Source organism: Ranitomeya imitator, chromosome 2 (assembly GCF_032444005.1).
Source record: "Ranitomeya imitator isolate aRanImi1 chromosome 2, aRanImi1.pri, whole genome shotgun sequence".
NCBI lineage: Eukaryota > Metazoa > Chordata > Amphibia > Anura > Dendrobatidae > Ranitomeya > Ranitomeya imitator.
In genome coordinates this window covers 329,015,697-329,035,738 of record NC_091283.1, presented here as the reverse complement: position 1 = coordinate 329,035,738, position 20,042 = coordinate 329,015,697, and the positions used below count along the sequence as shown (strand labels likewise).

The window sequence follows — 20,042 nt, the reverse complement described above, 5'->3', positions numbered from 1 at the left end:
AGAACTGCAATCAGTAGATACACCTGTCCAGGACTGCAGCTCAGAGACAACTGCATTACCACCTACAACCACTGGAGGGAGCCCAAAAGCAGAATTCACAACATGCGCCGTCCCAAATGCAGAAAATGTCATCAATGTACCTCTTCCACAGTATGATATGTGTGCGGAAGAGGTCATTGGTGTATATAGTACTGTCCTCGTAATCCGCCGTCAGAATTTTCTCTATGTACATGGAGATAGGTGACAAGATAGATTGTGTGGAAGCGACAATGGGTCTCCCAGGTGGGTGATCCAACAGTTTGTGGATCTTAGGGAGTACATAAAAGACAGGAGTAATTGGATGCTGTTTCGTTAAGTACTCACATGTTTTTTGGTCCAAGACACCCAGGTTGATGTATTTATTGAGTGTATTTTGAATTATATCCTTCACCGTGTTGGTAGGATCCCTCTGTAAAGGTATGTAGATGGAGGTGTCCCCTAATTGGCGAAAAACTTCGCTCATGTAGGATGTTCTATCCGTTACTACAATGGAACCCCCCTGTGCCACTGTGTCGATCACTTGAAATTTAAGTTGTGCTATGGTGTGACCATGGCTTATGAAGTGGTTGGGGATGGGTAATAAGAGAATAACCCGCTCACAGGTATTGCCCCCCTCGTCATCAATATTTCGTCTAAATCCCTGAGTATAGCTGAAGATCAGATCCTTCAGAAGGGTCTGTCGTTCTGTCCAAGCTACAGACTCAATACCTTCAATCTAGAAATGGACCTACAGAGGTTCTATAGATCACTGAGACTGAAATTACATTTTTCAGAACCAGACAGAATTAGTCCACCAGAGACTATTCTAGAAGGGAATCTCCTCACATCCAAAAGTCTGGGCCTGAGGGTTCCCAGCAACTATAGACCTCCCACAGGGTCACATGCACTTGAGGCATTTATTTCATTTGTCCAAAGCTCATTTCAGAAACCCAGGAATGATTTAGACAAAGGTAGACTACATGCCCCCTCCAACCTTACCCCCCTAGACCAACAGGCTTTAAAGGGAACCTGTCACCTGAATTTGGCGGGACAGGTTTGTGGTCATATGGGCGGGGTTTTCGGGCCTTTGATTCACCCTTTCCTTACCCGCTGGCTGCATGCTGGCTGCAATATTGGGTTGAAGTTCATGCTGTGTCCTCCGTAGTACACGCCTGCGCAAGGAAATCTTGCCTTGTGCAGGTGTGTACTACGGAGGACAGAGAATGAACTTCAACCCAATATTGCGGCCAGCATGCAGCCAGCGGGTAAGGAAAGGGTGAATCAAAGGCCCGAAAACCCCGCCCATATGACCACAAACCTGTCCCGCCAAATTCAGGTGACAGGTTCCCTTTAAAGACACTCGAGACAAAAAAAGATTTGATCATAAAGCCAGCAGACAAGGGGGGTTCCTGTTATGTTTGCTAATGACAGGTGTTATGAAGGCAATCCAGAAACACAGTGTGCTTAGCGATCAGAGCGCACACAGTGATCTGACAAATACCCAAAAATACAAGAATGAGCTCTGAGACGTGGAAACTCTGTAGACTGCACACCTGATCCTATCCTAAACACAACTAAAAGCGGCTGTGGATTGCGCCTAACAACTACCTAGGCAACTCGGCACAGCCTAAGAAACTAGCTAGCCTGAAGATAGAAAAATAGGCCTGACTTGCCCCAGAGAAATTCCCCAAAGGAAAAGGCAGCCCCCCACATATAATGACTGTGAGTAAGATGAAAAGACAAAACGTAGGGATAAAATAGATTCAGCAAAGTGGGGCCCGATATTCTAGGACAGAGCGAGGACAGTAAAGCGAACTTTGCAGTCTACAAAAAACCCTAAAGCAAAACCACGCAAAGGGGGCAAAAAAAACCACCGTGCCGAACTAACGGCACGGCGGTACACCCTTTGCGTCTCAGAGCTTCCAGCAAAACAAAAGACAAGCTGGACAGAAAAAAAGCAACAAAAAAGCAAAAAGCACTTAGCTATACAGAGCAGCAGGTCACAGGAACAATCAGGAGAAGCTCAGATCCAACACTGAAACATTGACAAGGAGCAAGGATAGCAGCATCAGGCGGAGTTAAGTAATGAAGCAGTTAACGAGCTCACCAGAACACCTGAGGGAGGAAGCTCAGAAGCTGCAGTACCACTTGTGACCACAGGAGTGAATTCAGCCACAGAATTCACAACAGGTTCCATTGTTGTAATGGATAGAACATCCTACATGAGCGAAGTTTTTCGCCAATTAGGGGACACCTCCATCTACATACCTTTACAGAGGGATCCTACCAACACGGTGAAGGATATAATTCAAAATACACTCAATAAGTACATCAAACTGGGTGTCTTGGACCAAAAAACATGCGAGTACTTAACAAAACAGCATCCAATTACTCCTGTCTTTTATGTACTCCCTAAGATCCACAAACGGTTGGATCACCCACCTGGGAGACCCATTATCGCTTCCACACAATCTATCTTGTCACCTATCTCCATGTACATAGAGAAAATTCTGACACCTCTCATTAAACAAACCACCTCCTTTCTACTAGACACAGGAGCTTTCCTATGCCTCATTGACAACATAAACACCATCCCTAAGGAAGCATTTCTAGTGACATTTGACGTCAAAGATTTATACACTTCCATACCTCATTCAGAAGGAATAGAATCAGTCAGGAAACTACTCAGAACTTCCAACAGAACCCCAGAGCAGGTGGATTTGGTGTGTGATTTACTCACCACAATACTCACGCAGAATTTTTTTCTCTTTGAGGACAAATTCTACATGCAGATACGGGGCACAGCAATGGGGTCTAACGCTGCGCCCCCTTATGCAAACAGTTACATGGCGGATTACAACGACAGTACTATATACACCAATGAACTCTTCTGCACACATGTCATACTGTGGAAGAGGTACATTGATGACATTTTCTGCATTTGGGACGGCCCACTTGACACTCTAGAAATGTTCTTCAATTTTTTGAAAACTTCATGGCCGGGTTTAGACTTCACTATGATGCACAGTCTAGAACAGGTCAACTTCCTGGACACCCTGGTGGTGAAGAATGACAAAGGTGAATTATACAGACATTTATTCCAAACCCACAGATAGGAATAGTCTGTTGCACTACCAAAGCTTCCATCCAACTAGGATGAAAGACTCTATACCAAAGTCACAGTACAAGAGAGTACAAAGAATTGTCTCCAGGCAAGACCTACGCATGCAACGTCTAGACGAGATGCGTTCTAAATTTGCAGAGAGGGGCTATCCCCCCCATGTCCTAAAGCACATTGAAACCACCACTGCCACTTTTCCTAGGCCCAAGCAGGAGAACCGTATTCCCTTTGTCCATAGCTACCATCCTATGGCCTATTTATTACATAAATCAATACGGCAACATTGGCATATCCTAGGGACAGCACATCCACAGATAAAAGAATTCCACAGCCCCTTTCTCCCCTGCTTCAGGAGACTACGCAATATCAGAGACAGACTGGTCAAGGCTGACATAGGTCCCTCACAGACACCGAAACAACGGTTTTTGATGAATCCGAAATTTGGCACTTTCCCCTGTCTGAGGTGTACACAATGCAATAACGTACAACGGGGCGGGATCTTCCATCATCCACTCACGGGCAAAGAATACACAGTCAAGGGATATTACACATGCGATTCAGCCTTTGTGATATACCTGATAAAATGTCCGTGCGGTCTCGGCTATGTGGGGGAAACCACACAGTCAGTACAAGACCGCATATCAAAGCACAAATCGACAATTAGGTGTAAAAATCTCTTATTACCCATCCCCAACCACTTCATAAGCCATGGTCACACCATAGCACAACTTAAATTTCAAGTGATCGACACAGTGGCACAACCACGCAGAGGAGGGGATAGAATTCGCCTCCTGAAGAGGCGGGAAGCCTATTGGATACATGAACTCCAAACTCTAGCCCCACAAGGCTTAAACAGGGAATACGATATCCAGTCATTTTTACCGTAGCCAATGACATTGTCTGTATCTGTAACAGAAAGGACCTTGCATGTCTGTTCATATACTTAATTTGCTCAGCATTACTGTAACATGTAATATGTTGCCATATTTATTAACATATTTAGGTCTACCTTCACAGAACCGCCTCTACTAAAGCAAGTGCACCATTTGTCCGTAGGATCACGCATCCACTGCTTCATTTTCCTTTAAATTCCACCAGCACTCTGAGGATACACATTACTCCAACACATCCTCCCAGTGCGCATGTCTGCAAGGTGGAACACACACCCGGACTTAGCTCCACCTCTCTAGGTCATAGTGGAACGCACACACATCACAGGACTCATGGCGTCACTTCCGGGATAGGACTTCCGGCCGCGCACTGCTACGGGCACCTAGCATATAAGGCACAGCGGCTGGGCACTCAGACGCACTGGACAAGCGGTGGATACTGCGTCCATGGTCCGCATACACCAGCCCACCTTCACTTCGGTAAGCCTTAATGATCCTATGCTTAGCCCAGCCGGCACCCCACCGCTCCTGTCAGCTAATTAACCACACCGCTTTCCTTTGTTCTACAGCGGTCTGCCCCCTTTTATCCCTTAGGAGCCATTCAAAGCAACAGGGTATGTGTACATTCACTGTGTGTTTTGGCAGCACTTTCACTCTGATTCCAATCAGAAACGTACAACACGTTTTCCCTTCCTCTAGGACTCCCTGTCCATTCACTAACCCGGGGTACCCTCTTGATTAATAGAGTGAGGGTAGGTGCGGTTCTTATTCATATCTCTTGCCGGTTAACGTATTTAATTGTATACATTAATGTAATATCTTCATCTGGGCCTCAGCGCTGTTGATCCTCATGGCCTTGTATCCTCTGCTACTATGTTGCTATAAGTCTGATGTTTTGCTGCATGTGTCCATTGCCATAAAACCCCATGTAAACGACTATGTAACGACCCATTATATTGTAAATACCTTAGTTTTTATATTATATTTTGTTGTATTTTATTGCAGTACATTGATGAAGGTCTAGTGATTAGACCGAAACGTCTACTACTGTATGTACCTCATTAATAAACCCCTCTTCTTCACTGCATTTACGCATTGGTGTGTGCCAAGTTTATTGTCATAGAAATTGTGTATATGTCTGGTGAAAGCAGTACCCGGGTCATTGCAGATTTCAATGCAAGACACCCTATGCAAGAAAAGGGTCACCATTCCCATTTGATTTAGGTGTATCCATATAAATGGCCCAACTAAAAAAGTTTGCCTCATCACTGAACATAATGTTCTGTGTAAACTGAGGGTCCTATTCCAATTTTTGTCTTGCCCATTCTGCCAACAGTGGCGCGTTGCTGCACGCCGCAGGCTGTGATGAGGGGGTGTTCTGGTGTGTGGCGCTGCAAATAAAAATGGCTGCGGTGCTCTGTGGTGCGGGGAGCTCCGCCGATACTTTGTGAAAGCCCAGAGGCCCCTGCACATCCATTACTGCAATGCTGTGGCTTCCAGGAAAATGGCCGCCAGGGGCGGCGCATGCTCAGATTGAGATCTTGGCAATGAGATCTCGTCCCAAGATCTCAATCTGAGCATGCACCGCCCCGGCGGCCATTTTTCCAGAGGCCATGACATTGCAGTAATGGATATGTAGGAGGCTCTGGCCTTTCACAAAATGTCGGTGGAGCCCCCCCGCACCACAGCCATTTTCACTCACAGCGGCGCACATCTGAACATCCTCTCATCCCAACCATGTGGCCTGCAGCAATGTGCCACTCTTGCCTCTTTGATCAGCGATCCTGCTTCACCACAGCCACAACCCCGATAAGCAATGAGACGCATGGAATATAAGAGGAGCCAACCATTGTATTAGAAGTTTTGTTCCTATTGTTCGTCTCAAAATTTGGGGTGCGCCTTATAATCAGTTCCTTTCCAGTCTAGTTGCATCGTCATCAAGTTCTTGATCCATTTAGCTTTTTCTGCAACATGCTGGAACTCTCTATGGCAATGGTGGAGCAGGTGGCCAGTCAGATATATGGATTCTGGGAATGTCCAGGGCATCACAGAATGGTCTCATGTCGCTTGGATCTTTCAAAGTAAACAAAGTTCCATTTTTCTGGACCTGCAGCTGTAAGAGGCATCCCCAAGAGTACATCAGGCCATTTTCCTAAAGGGTGTCAAGTAGTGGTTTCAACGCCCTTCCTTTTGCAAGTGTTATTGAGGATAGACCTGTGAGCAATTTTATGTCCACAGTGTTGGCATAATCGCTTGTGTATTGATGCTTTCAGATATACTCCTTATCTGGATATTATTGTGATTTTCTTGGTTATCAACATTATTAAACAAACTGTTAATTTGCTGGCTGTGAAGATCCACTGATTGTTTATGAGCATTATGATGGCCCACACCTTGTATGACATCATCCTCTAATCTCTGTAACTTGTCAGTAAGCTATGACACGGAATGCGAGTTCTGACACCGCTGGAACAGAACCTTAATGGAAAGCAAGTGCGAGTGTTTTTATTTTAACAAGGCCAAACATGAGGAATGACAAAGGGTTGTACTAGCAGTGCATAATCCCTATAAGAAAATACAATTTTCGGTTAAAACATTTCCAACATTCTGAACATGAAAAAGGCTTCGCCTGTGTGTGACCTTTTGAAAGTTTATTAAGAGTTGATTTCCATGTAAAACATTTCCGACATTAAGAATATGAAAAACCTTTTCCCCTTTGTGAATTGTTTGGCGACTAAGAAGAGATGATTTCTTAACAAAACATTTCTGATATTCTAAACAATAAAAAGGCTTCTACACTGTGTGGGTTCTTTCGTGCATATCAAGGTTCGCTTTTCGGTTAAAACACTTCCCACATTCTGAACATGAAAAAGGCTTCTCCCCTGTGTGAGTTCTCTGGTGCATAACAAGATGCCATTTCTGGGTAAAACATTTCCTACATTCTGAACAAGAAAAAGGCTTCTCCCCTGTGTGGGTTCTCTGGTGCTTATCAAAATCTGATTTCTGATTAAAACATTTCCTACATTCTGAACATGAAAAAGGCTTCTCCCCTGTGTGAGTTCTCTGGTGCTTATTAAAATTCGATTTCTGATTAAAACATTTCCCACATTCTGAACATGAAAAAGGTTTCTCCCCTGTGTGAGTCATTTGGTGAATAACAAGACCCCATTTCTGGTTAAAACCTTTCCCACATTCTGAACATGAAAAAGGCTTAGCCCCTGTGTGAGTTCTCTGGTGTATAACAACATTTGATTTACGTTTAAAACATTTCCCACATTCTGAACATGAAAAGGGCTTCTCACCTGTGTGAATTCTCTGGTGTATAACACATTCTGATTTCTGGTTAAAACATTTGCCACATTCTGAACATGAAAAAAGCTTCTCCCCTGTGTGAATTTTCTGGTGCATGACAAGATTCCATTTCTGGGTAAAACATTTTCCACATTCAGAACATGAAAATGGCTTCTCCCCTGTGTGAATTCTCTGGTGCTTATCAAAATCTGATTTCCGATTAAAACATTTCCCACATTCTGAACATGAAAAAGACTTCTCTCCTGTGTGATTTCTCTGGTGCATTACAAGATTCCATTTCTGGGTAAAACATTTCCCACATTCAAAACATGAAAAAGGTTTCTCTCCTGTGTGGGTTCTCTGGTGCTTATCAAAATCTGATTTCTGATTAAAACATTTCCCACATTCTGAACATGAAAAAGACTTCTCTCCTGTGTGATTTCTCTGGTGCATAACAAGATTCCATTTCTGGTTAAAACATTTCCCACATTCTGAACAGCAAAAGGGCTTCTCCACTGTGTGAGTTCTCTGGTGTATAACAACATTTGATTTCCATTTAAAACATTTCCCACATTCTGAACATGAAAAGGGCTTCTCCTCTGTGTGAGTTCTCCGGTGGCTATCAAGATTCGCTTTACTGTTAAAACATTTCCCACATTCTGAACATGAAAAAGGCTTCTCCCCTGTGTGAGATCTTTGATGTGTAAAAAGAGATGATTTGTCTCGACAACATTTCCCACATTCTGAACATGGAAAAGGCTTCTCCCCTGAGTGAGTTCTCTGATGTATAACAACATTTGATTTCCGTTTAAAACATTTCCCACATTCTGAACATGGAAAAGGCTTCTCCCCTGTGTGAGTTCTATAGTGGCTATCAAGATGCGCTTTCTGGTTAAAACATTTCCCACACTTGGAACATGAAAATATATTCTTCGCTATGTGAATTTTTTGATTTTTCATAAAAGACTTTTCAACAGGAAATCTATTTCCACATTTTGAAACTGAAAAGGGCTTTTTTGCTTTAGGAGCAGTTCGTTTTTCAATGCTTAATTTGTGACTTTGATTTTCCCTAGAAGTCAGTAATGAATCAGAAGACAGGACCTGTTTCAAAGGATCAGATGACAGCTCTTTGCTGTGAAGTGATGATGGTATATCTGGAGAAATGGCATTCACTTTAATTGTATCCTGTGGAATCTCAAGATCATCTGATTTAAAAATTGAAGATGTCAGTTGTCCCTCTGTTCTCGTGGTACAGTCAACTGCCAGGAATAAAACCAACATTTATTTTTGAACAAAATATCCTTAAATGTTATATTTTTGAACATTTCTACTTAAATGGTCAATAAAAATAGAAAAAGAAAAGTAATGTAAAAATATTAAATTATTCACCAAGACAATGACAGCTCTCAGTCGAATAGAAAACCTCATAGGATGAACCAGTGGAGCGTGGTGTTTGTTTGTTTCTTCATTCTGCCTCCCAAATATGGAATGAAAAGCCACCCAACACTGTTATGTAGGCGAAAATACCAATAAAAACTCCTACTCATCTAAAAAAAAACAAAAAAAACAAGTCCTCCCTCAGGTCCATCATCTGTAAGCCATCTGTAAGTGGAAAAACAGAGGTTTCCACAGTATTAGTGGCTCAAAGGCTCTTGAAAAGCAACATGGCTTCCATTAACCAATCCAGCCATATCGCCTCTCCCAAAGTCAAATCTTCCCCTCACTTCTGAGCCTTGCAGTGTGCCGAAAACACATTTAGCATCCATGTATTTGGCATTACTATAATGAGAAGAACCCATTTAATTTACGTTGTGTGTGTCTGATAGGGCCCAGATTGTGCTCCATGTGTGGGGTAATAAAACGGCAAATGTGTAATTTTCACTCTCCAACATCCACCACTGCGTGCTAATATACGGAAAGTGTCTGTGGAGTCAAAGTATTCCCTACTTCTAAAGATTAATTCATTTTGGGGCTATAATTTCCAAAATAGAGTCACTTTATGGGGATTCCTAATGCTCCAAAAGGGTTTTCTGCACTTTTGTCATATTAGGTCTTCTGCACATAGTGTGTCCCATCTCCTCTGGTATCTGCTTCTGCGATGTTTCCTTCTGTCACCAGGAGCCGCCTTATTCATTCTGCAGGCAGCGCTGGTAGTGGAGGAGACATGGGAACCAGGAGATTCAAGAGAATTTTAAAAATAATTTGTAAGGTCAACTTGTTTCCTATTATCCTTTGTGAAGAATTCTAAAGTTATCACCACATAAAGCGACATGTCAGATTTGAAAAATGGGCCCTGATTTGGAACACAACACTGGCTGCAGGAAGTGGTTAAATTTGATTATTTTGGGCACTTACTATTGTAGTCAAAAACTGACTATAGACAACAACACATCTACTGATATGATAAAACTCAGCAGTCTTCTTCAATAAAAAATGAGTAACTAGTGGTGAAACCTCTCTGGGGTAATTAGAGTATGTGGCTCGGTGGCTCGTAGCAATCTAAACTATCGTAAGGGCCAATATTTTCTGTCATAGGAATTTCAAGAGGAAATATTAGACATTTAAAGAGAACTTTTTAATGTAGATCTCAGGCATTTGGAAGACAAAATGGAGATTTTTTTTTAAAAGATACCAGGGAGTTACAGACTCACATACTGTTAAGTAATCAACCTATTATACAGAATGAACCTGTAAAAAATTACATTTTTAAATTTTATGTTGCATCTTTAACAACAACATATGTATGAGGGGAGAGCTCCAACACTAAACTGAAGTTACACTTATTTATGGTGGACCATTGGAACTACTAGGAGTCCTGACCAGAAGAGTAGAGAAAGTATTAGTCCCCCCATTTCAGGAGAATTTGTGCAATAATCTGAATTTCTTAGGATTTAAAACATGATGGAATTTAGGATGTGGCGTGAATCCATGAAACCAGGTCTCATTCCATGCCAACACATCTCCTGCAGGCGTGAATAAATGTATATTACAGCCATCAGCCACACACAGCTCAGAGATATATCATGACACAGCTGTAATGTTTTTTATGTAGTTTATCACAATCCTGTTTGCAGTTAGTCAGCTTTAAAAGAAGTAAAAAGTCAGGATAAAGGGAAACTCTGCTGTTATTGTACAGAAATTCACACTTGACCCTCACTGCACATTCAATGTTGTCAATCATAAAAGTGAAGTTTGGCCAGAAAGACTGGACCTGGTCTTGTAGGGACCATATGAGCACATTCAGCAGCACAGAAGGGAGAGAAGGGAGATTCATCCAATAAGATATAAGGGTTCTAGGAAGCCAACAGCATCATTACCCTCTGCTTTCTCTTACAGGTTCATCATAATATTTTTTTCCAAGTGATTTTCTAACTTGTCAACACATTCTATGTACATTTAAAGAAGAAGAGAAGCAGCGTCAAGCTATAAAATGGGGACCACCACTTATATAATAAAGATTTAATTTATTAGTCAACCAACAAACCACATGAACACCAACAATAAAAACATTTAAAACCTCAACTCAAGTGAGTCCTGGGTACCAAAAAAGGAACCACCACCCCTGGACATGGTGAATAAGAAAAATATACTAGGATATACAGGTAATACGCACACTGTGTAAGATACAATATACAATATATATGGTAATAGATAACTTAATACACACATATGTATAACCTGTAAATAGGTCTCAAAAACACTTATAACAGCATGGCACAGCTCGCCTAGAACATAATGTCAATATGGTAAAGTTGTCATTATATAGATACAGACATACATACATATGTTGCAACAAAAATATGCACACAAAATCTCCCAGTAATGGATAGATAAATGATGGAACCGGTGCTGAATAATTATTACCATACATACATATCCATACCCATCAGCGCACCATGGGCTGGTAAGACTGATGACATAGTCGAATACCATAGATTCTTGCGTAGATAAGTGGCGTAGATGTAATAAGCAAACCCCAGCATATATACCGAACCCTGTAGAGTTCTATAGCTACTAGGTGCGCACATGTAGCAGGTGAAAATCACGAGACTGTGTCAGGCTAAACCCATATAACCATATAGAGAGAACATGACCATAACCACCTATCACCAGAGGTCCAGGGGGCCTTACCAGCCCATGGTGCGCTGATGGGTATGGATATGTATGTATGGTAATAATTATTCAGCACCGGTTCCATCATTTATCTATCCATTACTGGGAGAATTTGTGTGCATATTTTTGTTGCAACATATGTATGTCTGTATCTATATAATGACAACTTTACCATATTGACATTATGTTCTAGGCGAGCTGTGCCATGCTGTTATAAGTGTTTTTGAGACCTATTTACAGGTTATACATATGTGTGTATTAAGTTATCTATTACCATATATATTGTATATTGTATCTTACACAGTGTGCGTATTATCTGTATATCCTAGTATATTTTTCTTATTCACCATGTCCAGGGGTGGTGGTTCCTTTTTTGGTACCCAGGACTCACTTGAGTTGAGGTTTTAAATGTTTTTATTGTTGGTGTTCATGTGGTTTGTTGGTTGACTAATAAATTAAATCTTTATTATATAAGTGGTGGTCCCCATTTTATAGCTTGACGCTGCTTCTCTTCTTCTTTAACTGTACTTAGATTGTTGAGTTTGGGTTGACCCCCCTTTTTCATTCTTGTATGTGATTTCTAGATGGATGGTGCCCTCCACCCCCTTTTTGTGTACACATTCTATGTACATTGTCATTTGGCTTTGTAGTTTACAAATCTGGGCAGGTAACCGTCAGCGTCTTTCTTATTTCAGTTGGTAGTTGGATCTGCCAGGTTGTAAGTTCTATAGAACAGGGCTTTCAATGCCTAAAGTCATTTGAACACTTTTGGGTGGTTGAATATGTTGTGGTCGAAAAGTAAATTGGTGATCACAACTGTGATATTGCTGGACTACACGACCAAAAAAGCAGCCACAGCCGGAGACTGAGAAGAATCTGTGACTTCTCAGCATTTAGTGGTTACTACTCACCTGGGTAGTCATATGTAGGTATCTCCTCTTTACACCACTCATCACCCCTCACATATGTCTCTGTAGTATTAATATGGGTCAGATCTTCACCCTGAAACAAATATTGCAAAGGTCACAGACAGGTGGAAAAGTCACATCTATGATCAGCTCTAATCCTGCCATCTCCACCGTTCTCATCACACAAGTATAAAACATATAATACTGGTGGATAAAACAAGACTGAGCACAAGACCTTCACAGCCGTATACACATCATAGGGGAGCTCTCATGACACCTTCTCTCCATCTACCTGATGAAACTGAGGAACATTGGGATCTTCTTGTTTACAGTCCTGTGGAAGAAGAGGATGGGGACATCTCTCTGGTGTTGTCTTCATACTGGATAGATCTGGAGAAAACACATACAAGGACTGAATTCATCCTTTACATACAGATAATTATAGGCCGTGTGTATTTAGTCCTGTCTATTACCTGGTGATGTGAGGGGCTTGAGAACCTCCATCATGACATCCTTGTAGAGATCTTTGTGTTCTTCTAAATACTCCCACTCCTTCATGGAGAAATAGATGGAGACATCCTGACATCTTATAGGAACCTGACACATACAATGATACCGTCATCCCTCCGATCCCTTCATAGCGTTACTGAATAATGTCCCAGCATTCCCAGCAGTGTCACCTCTCCAGTCAGCAGCTCAATCATCTTGTAGGTGAGTTCTAAGATCTTCAGGTCATTGATGTCCTCATGTATAAGGGGGTGAGGTGGAGGCCTTAAGATTGGGCTCAGGGGTCTTCCCCATCCCTCAGACACAGGGTCCTGACAGCGCTCACTAGAGGTCTTCTTCACTACTGTGTAATCCTGGTTATGGAGAGACACATTAATAAATCTCACTACAGACATTTCCAGAGTCCTCACCTCTCCAGTTCTGTCCATATGTTATTTGATAGATAAGAATGATGTAATGTGACATCATCAGAATCTCTCACCTCTCCAGTAAGCCGGAAGAGGATTTCTAGGGTGAGGTGTAATATCCTCTCCGCCATCTTGTCTCTATCCATATTCATCCTTGATGGGTAAATCAGGAAAATTCTCTTCTATAGAAGATCTTCACTGAGAGGATCCGATATTGTAGAGACCTGAATGAGAAGAAGATGAGCAGATGTAACATCATAAAAATCCGGTGTAATAATACAATTACTGGAGATAATAAAGGAAACATATGAGGAGAGTTATTATTTTATAGTATTCAGTTTTCTTGTTGGCATCTACTAATAAAACCTATATATTGTTTAGGCCACAGACAACAAGCAGTTTCTTCCTCGGAGTCGGCAGCTGAATACGTTTCTCACAGACTCATCTTTCATAACGCTAATTCTCGTCTCATTTACCGACACTGGAATCGGCATTAGCAATACTGCAGGAGATATTCATTACACGTGACAGGAGAAATAACTACTTCATGATGAGGACAACATCTTCATCTTCTACTACAGATCTAAAAACATATCTGTCCAGAGACCATCACTGACTCCATCACCACTGGCCGTCTATATGAAGGTTTCCCCTCTTCCCCGCACTGTAATCTTCTATCACGTTAGATCTCAGGTCTGATTCACTCACAGAAGTTTGAGGCTTTTAGAAAAGCTTTTTGGTAAGAACATCAAGACAGGATATATCTGATGCCAAAGTCTCCATGTAGTGTTTTTTTCCCTCTGGATAAGATGTTTTTTTTTTAGCATTTTCCAGTAGGCTTCCATATATTACATGAAAAACACAAAAAGCAGGTATTCACATGTAACAAACTAAAATTGGGCATAGAGGTACTGTGGGAACATTATACTGTGTGAGGGTCCTGTACTGTGAGAGTAATACATGTTTCCTTGGTTCCTGTCTTTCATAGTTGGCTCATTTGTATCTATCAACGGAAAAGGAACAAAACCATTGTGATTCTTACAAGGAGACAACACAAAACCCCCTAAATATAACATTTTATAACAACCCCACAATCTGTGACTCTTCAGGGTAAATCGCTCTCTCACCATTGGCTTAGAGCTGATACTACAAAGCTAAAGTGACTGTCATGAATATACACAGCTCTGCTACACCCATTAGGTCTGTGCAAAGTACACACACACATTCAGGGATGCTGCATCTTCCTGCCTTTGTGACATGCCACCCAGACACACAGCAGATTTGACCCCCTCTCTCTTTCCCCCCAGCTTTTCTCCTCACCCTGCTTACAATATACCGTATATACTCGAGTATAAACCGACCTGAGTATAAGCCGACCCCCCTAATTTTGCCACAAAAAACTGGGAAAACTTAATGACTCGAGTATAAGCCTAGGGTGGAAAATGCAGCAGCTACCGGTAAATTTCAAAAGTAAAAATAGATACCAATAAAAGTAAAATTAATTGAGACATCAGTAGGTTAAGTGTTTTTGAATAACCATATTGAATCAGGAGCCCCATATAATGCTCCATAAAGTTTGATGGGCCCCATTAGATGCTCCATATTAAAATATGCCCCATATAATCCTGTATAAAGGGTAATAAGGGCCCCATAAGATGCTCCATAGAGATATTTGCCCTATATAGTGCTGCACAAACGTTATGCCCCATAAGATGCTCCATACAGACACTTGCCCCATATAATGCTGCACAAACGTTATGGCCCCATAAGATCATCCATAGTCACTTGCCCCATATAGTGCTGCACAAGCGTTATGGCCCCATAAGATGCTCCATACAGTCACTTGCCCCATATAATGCTGCACAAGCGTTATGGCCCCATAAGATGCTCCGTACAGCCACTTACCCCTTATAATGCTGCACAAGCGTTATGGCTCCATAAGATGCTCCATACAGTCACTTGCCCCATATAGTGCTGCACAAGCGTTATGGCCCCATATGATGCTCCGTACAGTCACTTGCCCCATATAGTGCTGCACAAGCGTTATGGCCCCATAAGATGCTCCATACAGTCAGTTGCCCCATATAGTGCTGCACAAGCGTTATGGCCCCATAAGATGCTCCATACAGTCACTTGCCCCATAAGATGCTCCGTAGTCACTTGCCCCATTATAGTGCTGCACAAGCGTTATTGCCCCATAAGATGCTCCGTACAGTCACTTGCCCCATTATAGTGCTGCACAAGCGTTATGGCCCCATAAGATGCTCCGTACAGTCACTTGCCCCATATAGTGCTGCACAAGCGTTATGGCCCCATAAGATGCTCCGTACAGTCACTTGCCCCATTATAGTGCTGCACAAGCGTCATGGCCCCATAAGATGCTCCGTACAGTCACTTGCCCCATATAGTGCTGCACAAGCGTTATGGCCCCATAAGATGCTCCGTACAGTCACTTGCCCCATTATAGTGCTGCACAAGCGTTATGGCCCCATAAGATGCTCCGTACAGTCACTTGCCCCATATAGTGCTGCACAAGCGTTATGGCCCCATAAGATGCTCCGTACAGTCACTTGCCCCATATAGTGCTGCACAAGCGTTATGGCCCCATAAGATGCTCCGTACAGTCACTTGCCCCATATAGTGCTGCACAATCGTTATGGCCCCATAAGATGCTCCATACAGTCACTTGCCCCATATGCTTTTGCTGCGATAAAAAAAAAAAATCACATACTCACCTCGCTTCGCTCAGGACCCCCGGCACTTTCAATATTTACCTGCTCCTCGTGCGGCTCCGTCTTCAGCACTGACGTTCCGCAGAGGGCACGCACTGACTACATCACCGCGCCCTCTGACCTGAGCGTCACAGCCAGAGGATGATGAAGATGGAGCCGCACCGAACGAGGAGCGGTAAATATCGCGCAGCGCTCCCCTCCCCATATACTTACCTACTGCTAGTGCGGTCCCTGCTTCTTCCAGCGCTGCATCTTCTTCCTGTACTGAGCGGTCACCGTTACCGCTCATTACAGTAATGAATATGCGGCTCCACCTCTATGGGAGGTGGAGCCGCATATTCATTACTGTATTGAGCGGTAACACGTGACCGCTCAGTACAGGAAGAATCTGCAGCACTGGAAGAAGCAGGGACGTGCAGAGACCGCGCCAGCAGTAGGCGAGTATAATTAGATAGCCCCCGCTCCCCCTCCCCTGCCGACCCCTGGGTATGACTTGAGTATAAGCCGAGAAGGGGACTTTCAGCCCAAAAAATGGGTTGAAAATCTCGGCTTATACTCGAGTATATACGGTAGCTGTAACGTGAGACTCCAGTGTGTGATTCCCTCCCCCCTCAGTCCTGGCAGCTGGAGAGAACAGGTTGAAAGCAGCCTACAGCCTCATGGAATTCCCTTTGTTCTCTTAAACTGGTATATAATCGCTCAGATTAGGTCTGGAAGCAGGACAAATACACTTTTGGCCTCTGCATCAGCCAGGCAATCACACAGTGCTTTTTCTAAAATTCAACAGTTGCAGAATTTGAGAAACGCATTACTGCTTACCCGAGTCACATAGCCAAGTCATGTTTAGACTTAATAGTAGAACGCTAATCTCAAAACAAGATCGATAATACGTTCGTCGTCCTTCCACGAGCCTCTCCCCAAGAGTTATGAGTAATAAAAGATTTGACATAACATCGAGAAAGGGGAGGACATTCCAGGGTGCAGCCCACTCAGTGAGGTCATGAAGCGCAGGGTATAACATTGACCAGCTGAGTTTCGGAGGTGGTCTATTGCCCTGGAAGTCAGTTAACAGAAACTCTGCAATCTGCTCTGATGCATTGGGATGTGTCGCCCTTCCCCCGCCAAATGGCCTACCATTATCTGAGAGAACTTTAAGTGCTTTTCATCTTTAATCCCTTTTATTTTGTAATCGTTCTGTACATACTATAATTGTCTCATTTTGTAAGATCTTTTTATATACTTTTGTAAACACTGCCTAATTTTTTTTAAGTAAAAGCTATAGTCACAAGCTTCATTTTCCTTGCTCTAAAACATACCTCCAACGTCCTCTGAAGTAAATTACACTACTGATTGTGTTGGCCCCTGACCCGCTATTATTCATAATAGGAGCTGGTGGCAGTGAAGTGTCCTGAGCTTTTGGAGAAACTGGCAGCGACGGATGGCGTTGATAATTATATTTCCCACATGCACGGGAGTAGTTCTATTGCCCTCGCTACAGTGTGCCCAATAGCCAGTACATAGCAAGGCAGACTTTCTGGTGACTAATTACCCTAAGTGCAGTTCCCTGACTGACCTGAGGGTAAGGGGGGGTGCTAGAGAGCTGCAAGTTCCAAACCGGAAGTGAGATATAAATAGATCCCTGATGAAAGAACTGGGGCAACCAAACACCCCCGGTTCATGAGAGTGACTAAACAGACTTTCTTTCACATCCATAAAGGGGCACTTTTCCGTGTTTGTCAGAACTGCCCAAGGATTATTAGAGATGATAGTTTCCCCCAATTAGAAGGGACACCTGTGGATAAAGGTGTCTTTACCTGCTACAGTTCTGGTGTGGACCCTCCACCTGCAGAGCTGCACTCAAGTGATATTTCCTTAGTGAACGATCCGAGACGAAGAGCCGGCTCTTTGATGTGAACGACGGGGCCCCTGGCTCACAACTGGGAGTCAAATTTTGTTTCCCTGCTGTTTGCTTAGCTTCTTCCCGCCTGACTGAGGGCTGGGAGGAGATGAGGAGGAGACTTAGAGCAGTGTGTACAAATGGGGAATAATTAGCAATGCTTTGTTGTGACTGGGCTCCTGCCAAGTGAACACTTAAGGTACTGTCACACTAGACGATATCGCTAGCGATCCGTGACCTTGCAGCGTCCTCGCTAGCGATATCGTCCAGTGTGACAGGCAGCAGCGATCAGGCCCCTGCTGGGAGATCGCTGGTCGGGGAAGAAAGTCCAGAACTTTATTTCGTCGCTGGACTCCCCGTAGACATCGCTGAATCGGCGTGTGTGACACCGATTCAGCAATGTCTTTGCTGGTAACCAGGGTAAACATCGGGTAACTAAGCGCAGGGCCGCGCTTAGTAACCCGATGTTTACCCTGGTTACCATCCTAAAAGTAAAAAAACAAACACTACATACTTACCTACAGCCGTCTGTCCTCCAGCGCTGTGCTCTGCTCTCCTCCTGCTCTGGCTGTGAGCGTCGGTCAGCCGGAAAGCAGAGCGGTGACGTCACCGCTCTGCTTTCTGGCTGCCCGGCGCTCACAGCCAGACCAGAGAAGCAGAGCGCCGAGGACAGACAGCGGTAGGTAAGTATGTAGTGTTTGTTTTTTTTTACTTTTTAGGATGGTAACCAGGGTAAACATCGGGTTACTAAGCGCGGCCCTGCGCTTAGTTACCCGATGTTTACCCTGGTTACCGGGGACCTCGGGATCGTTGGTCGCTGGAGAGCTGTCTGTGTGACAGCTCTCCAGCGACCAAACAGCGACGCTGCAGCGATCCGGATCGTTGTCGGTATCGCTGCAGCGTCGCTATGTGTGACGGTACCTTTAGATGTACTGTGATTAGCTGCTCATTGTAGTGAGTGCATAAATGATCTGTGATTGGCTGCTCAGTGTACTGAGTGCATACATGATCTGTGATTGGCTGCTCAGTGTAGTGAGTGCACACATGATCTGTGATTGGCTGCTCAGTGTAGTGATTGCATACATGATCTGTGATTGGCTGCTCGGTGTAGTGAGTGCACACAGGATCTGTGACTGGCTGCTCGGTGTAGTGAGTGCACACATGATCTGTGATCTATCACAATCTGCAATTAGAGAATGGACAGTGGTGGATGTCTGGCAGCTGCAGGATGAGCAGAGGCACTGCGGTGACGAACTGGCAGTGATTAGGTTAATAACAGGAGAAGGATTTCTACATCCCATTAATTCCTGTAGTTCCTGCTGCTCTACAGTGGGAAAATAATAATATAAATCTGAGGCAGACAAATACTGTGGACAGATCTGTCACGCTCACGCCCTGACTGGTGGGCGTGAGCTCGGGGGGTTTGTGGCCCCACTGTGCCACAAACCAGACTACCCTGGAAGGGGCGTGACTATGACAGCTGCATGGGTTTTCACTGGAGCCTCTGATGGTGAGGACAGGCTTGTGCAGCAGGCAGCTGCCAGGTGCTACTCCAGGGTGGTGTCTGGCTGTGGCTGCTGATCCCACTTGGGAGACAGGAACACCAGGATTGGTGCGGGCATTAGGCAGGACTGGCAGAAGAGCACGGCTGGAACACAGACGAGTAGGCTGGCACGGCTGAGACAGGGCTGGCAGAGACACGGCAGAGAACTCAGGGCTGGCAGAGACACGGCAGGAAACAGGACTGGCTAGGACAGCAGGAACACAGGACTGGAAGGCAGGGCAGGAACGGCAGGAACACAGGATACACAGGACTGGTTGATGTGGTGTATGAATCAGGCTGCACTCAGATGACACCCGAGTGCAGTCATATTGTGAGAGTGATGAAGGAACAGGTAGGGACCTGTACACACAGAAGATGCAGGTACGGAAACAAGCCAGAAGGAAAAGAGAATGAAGGAACAGGTAGGGATCTGTTCACACAGGAGGTGCAGGAAAGCAAACAAGCAGAAAGGAATGAGGTATGAAGAAACAGGTAGGGACCTGTTCACACAGGAGGACCAAGTAACAAGTAGAAGGTGGAACTAAGAAAAGAGAAGGAGAAGGCAGAGCCAAGGGCGGAGACGCTGGAGGCGGAGCCAAGAGCGGAGACGGAGCC

At 43.9% G+C, this 20,042-nt stretch overlaps 1 protein-coding gene across 2 annotated transcripts in view; it reads right to left on the bottom strand.

Annotated features, from left to right (window-relative positions):
• Positions 1 to 6,665: 6,665 nt before the first annotated feature.
• Positions 6,666 to 20,042, bottom strand: part of LOC138663556 (zinc finger protein 665-like) — a 61,872-nt gene continuing 48,495 nt past the window's right edge. For both annotated transcript variants that reach the window (XM_069749800.1, XM_069749799.1), the window contains 6 exons: positions 13,330 to 13,479; positions 13,022 to 13,201; positions 12,815 to 12,938; positions 12,634 to 12,731; positions 12,345 to 12,435; positions 6,666 to 8,579 (listed from right to left, as the gene is read on the bottom strand). In XM_069749800.1, coding sequence (XP_069605901.1) covers positions 6,823 to 8,579; positions 12,345 to 12,435; positions 12,634 to 12,731; positions 12,815 to 12,938; positions 13,022 to 13,201; positions 13,330 to 13,407 — 2,328 coding nt within the window. In that variant the 5' untranslated portion in view covers positions 13,408 to 13,479 and the 3' untranslated portion in view covers positions 6,666 to 6,822. The remainder of the gene's footprint in view (positions 8,580 to 12,344; positions 12,436 to 12,633; positions 12,732 to 12,814; positions 12,939 to 13,021; positions 13,202 to 13,329; positions 13,480 to 20,042) is intronic.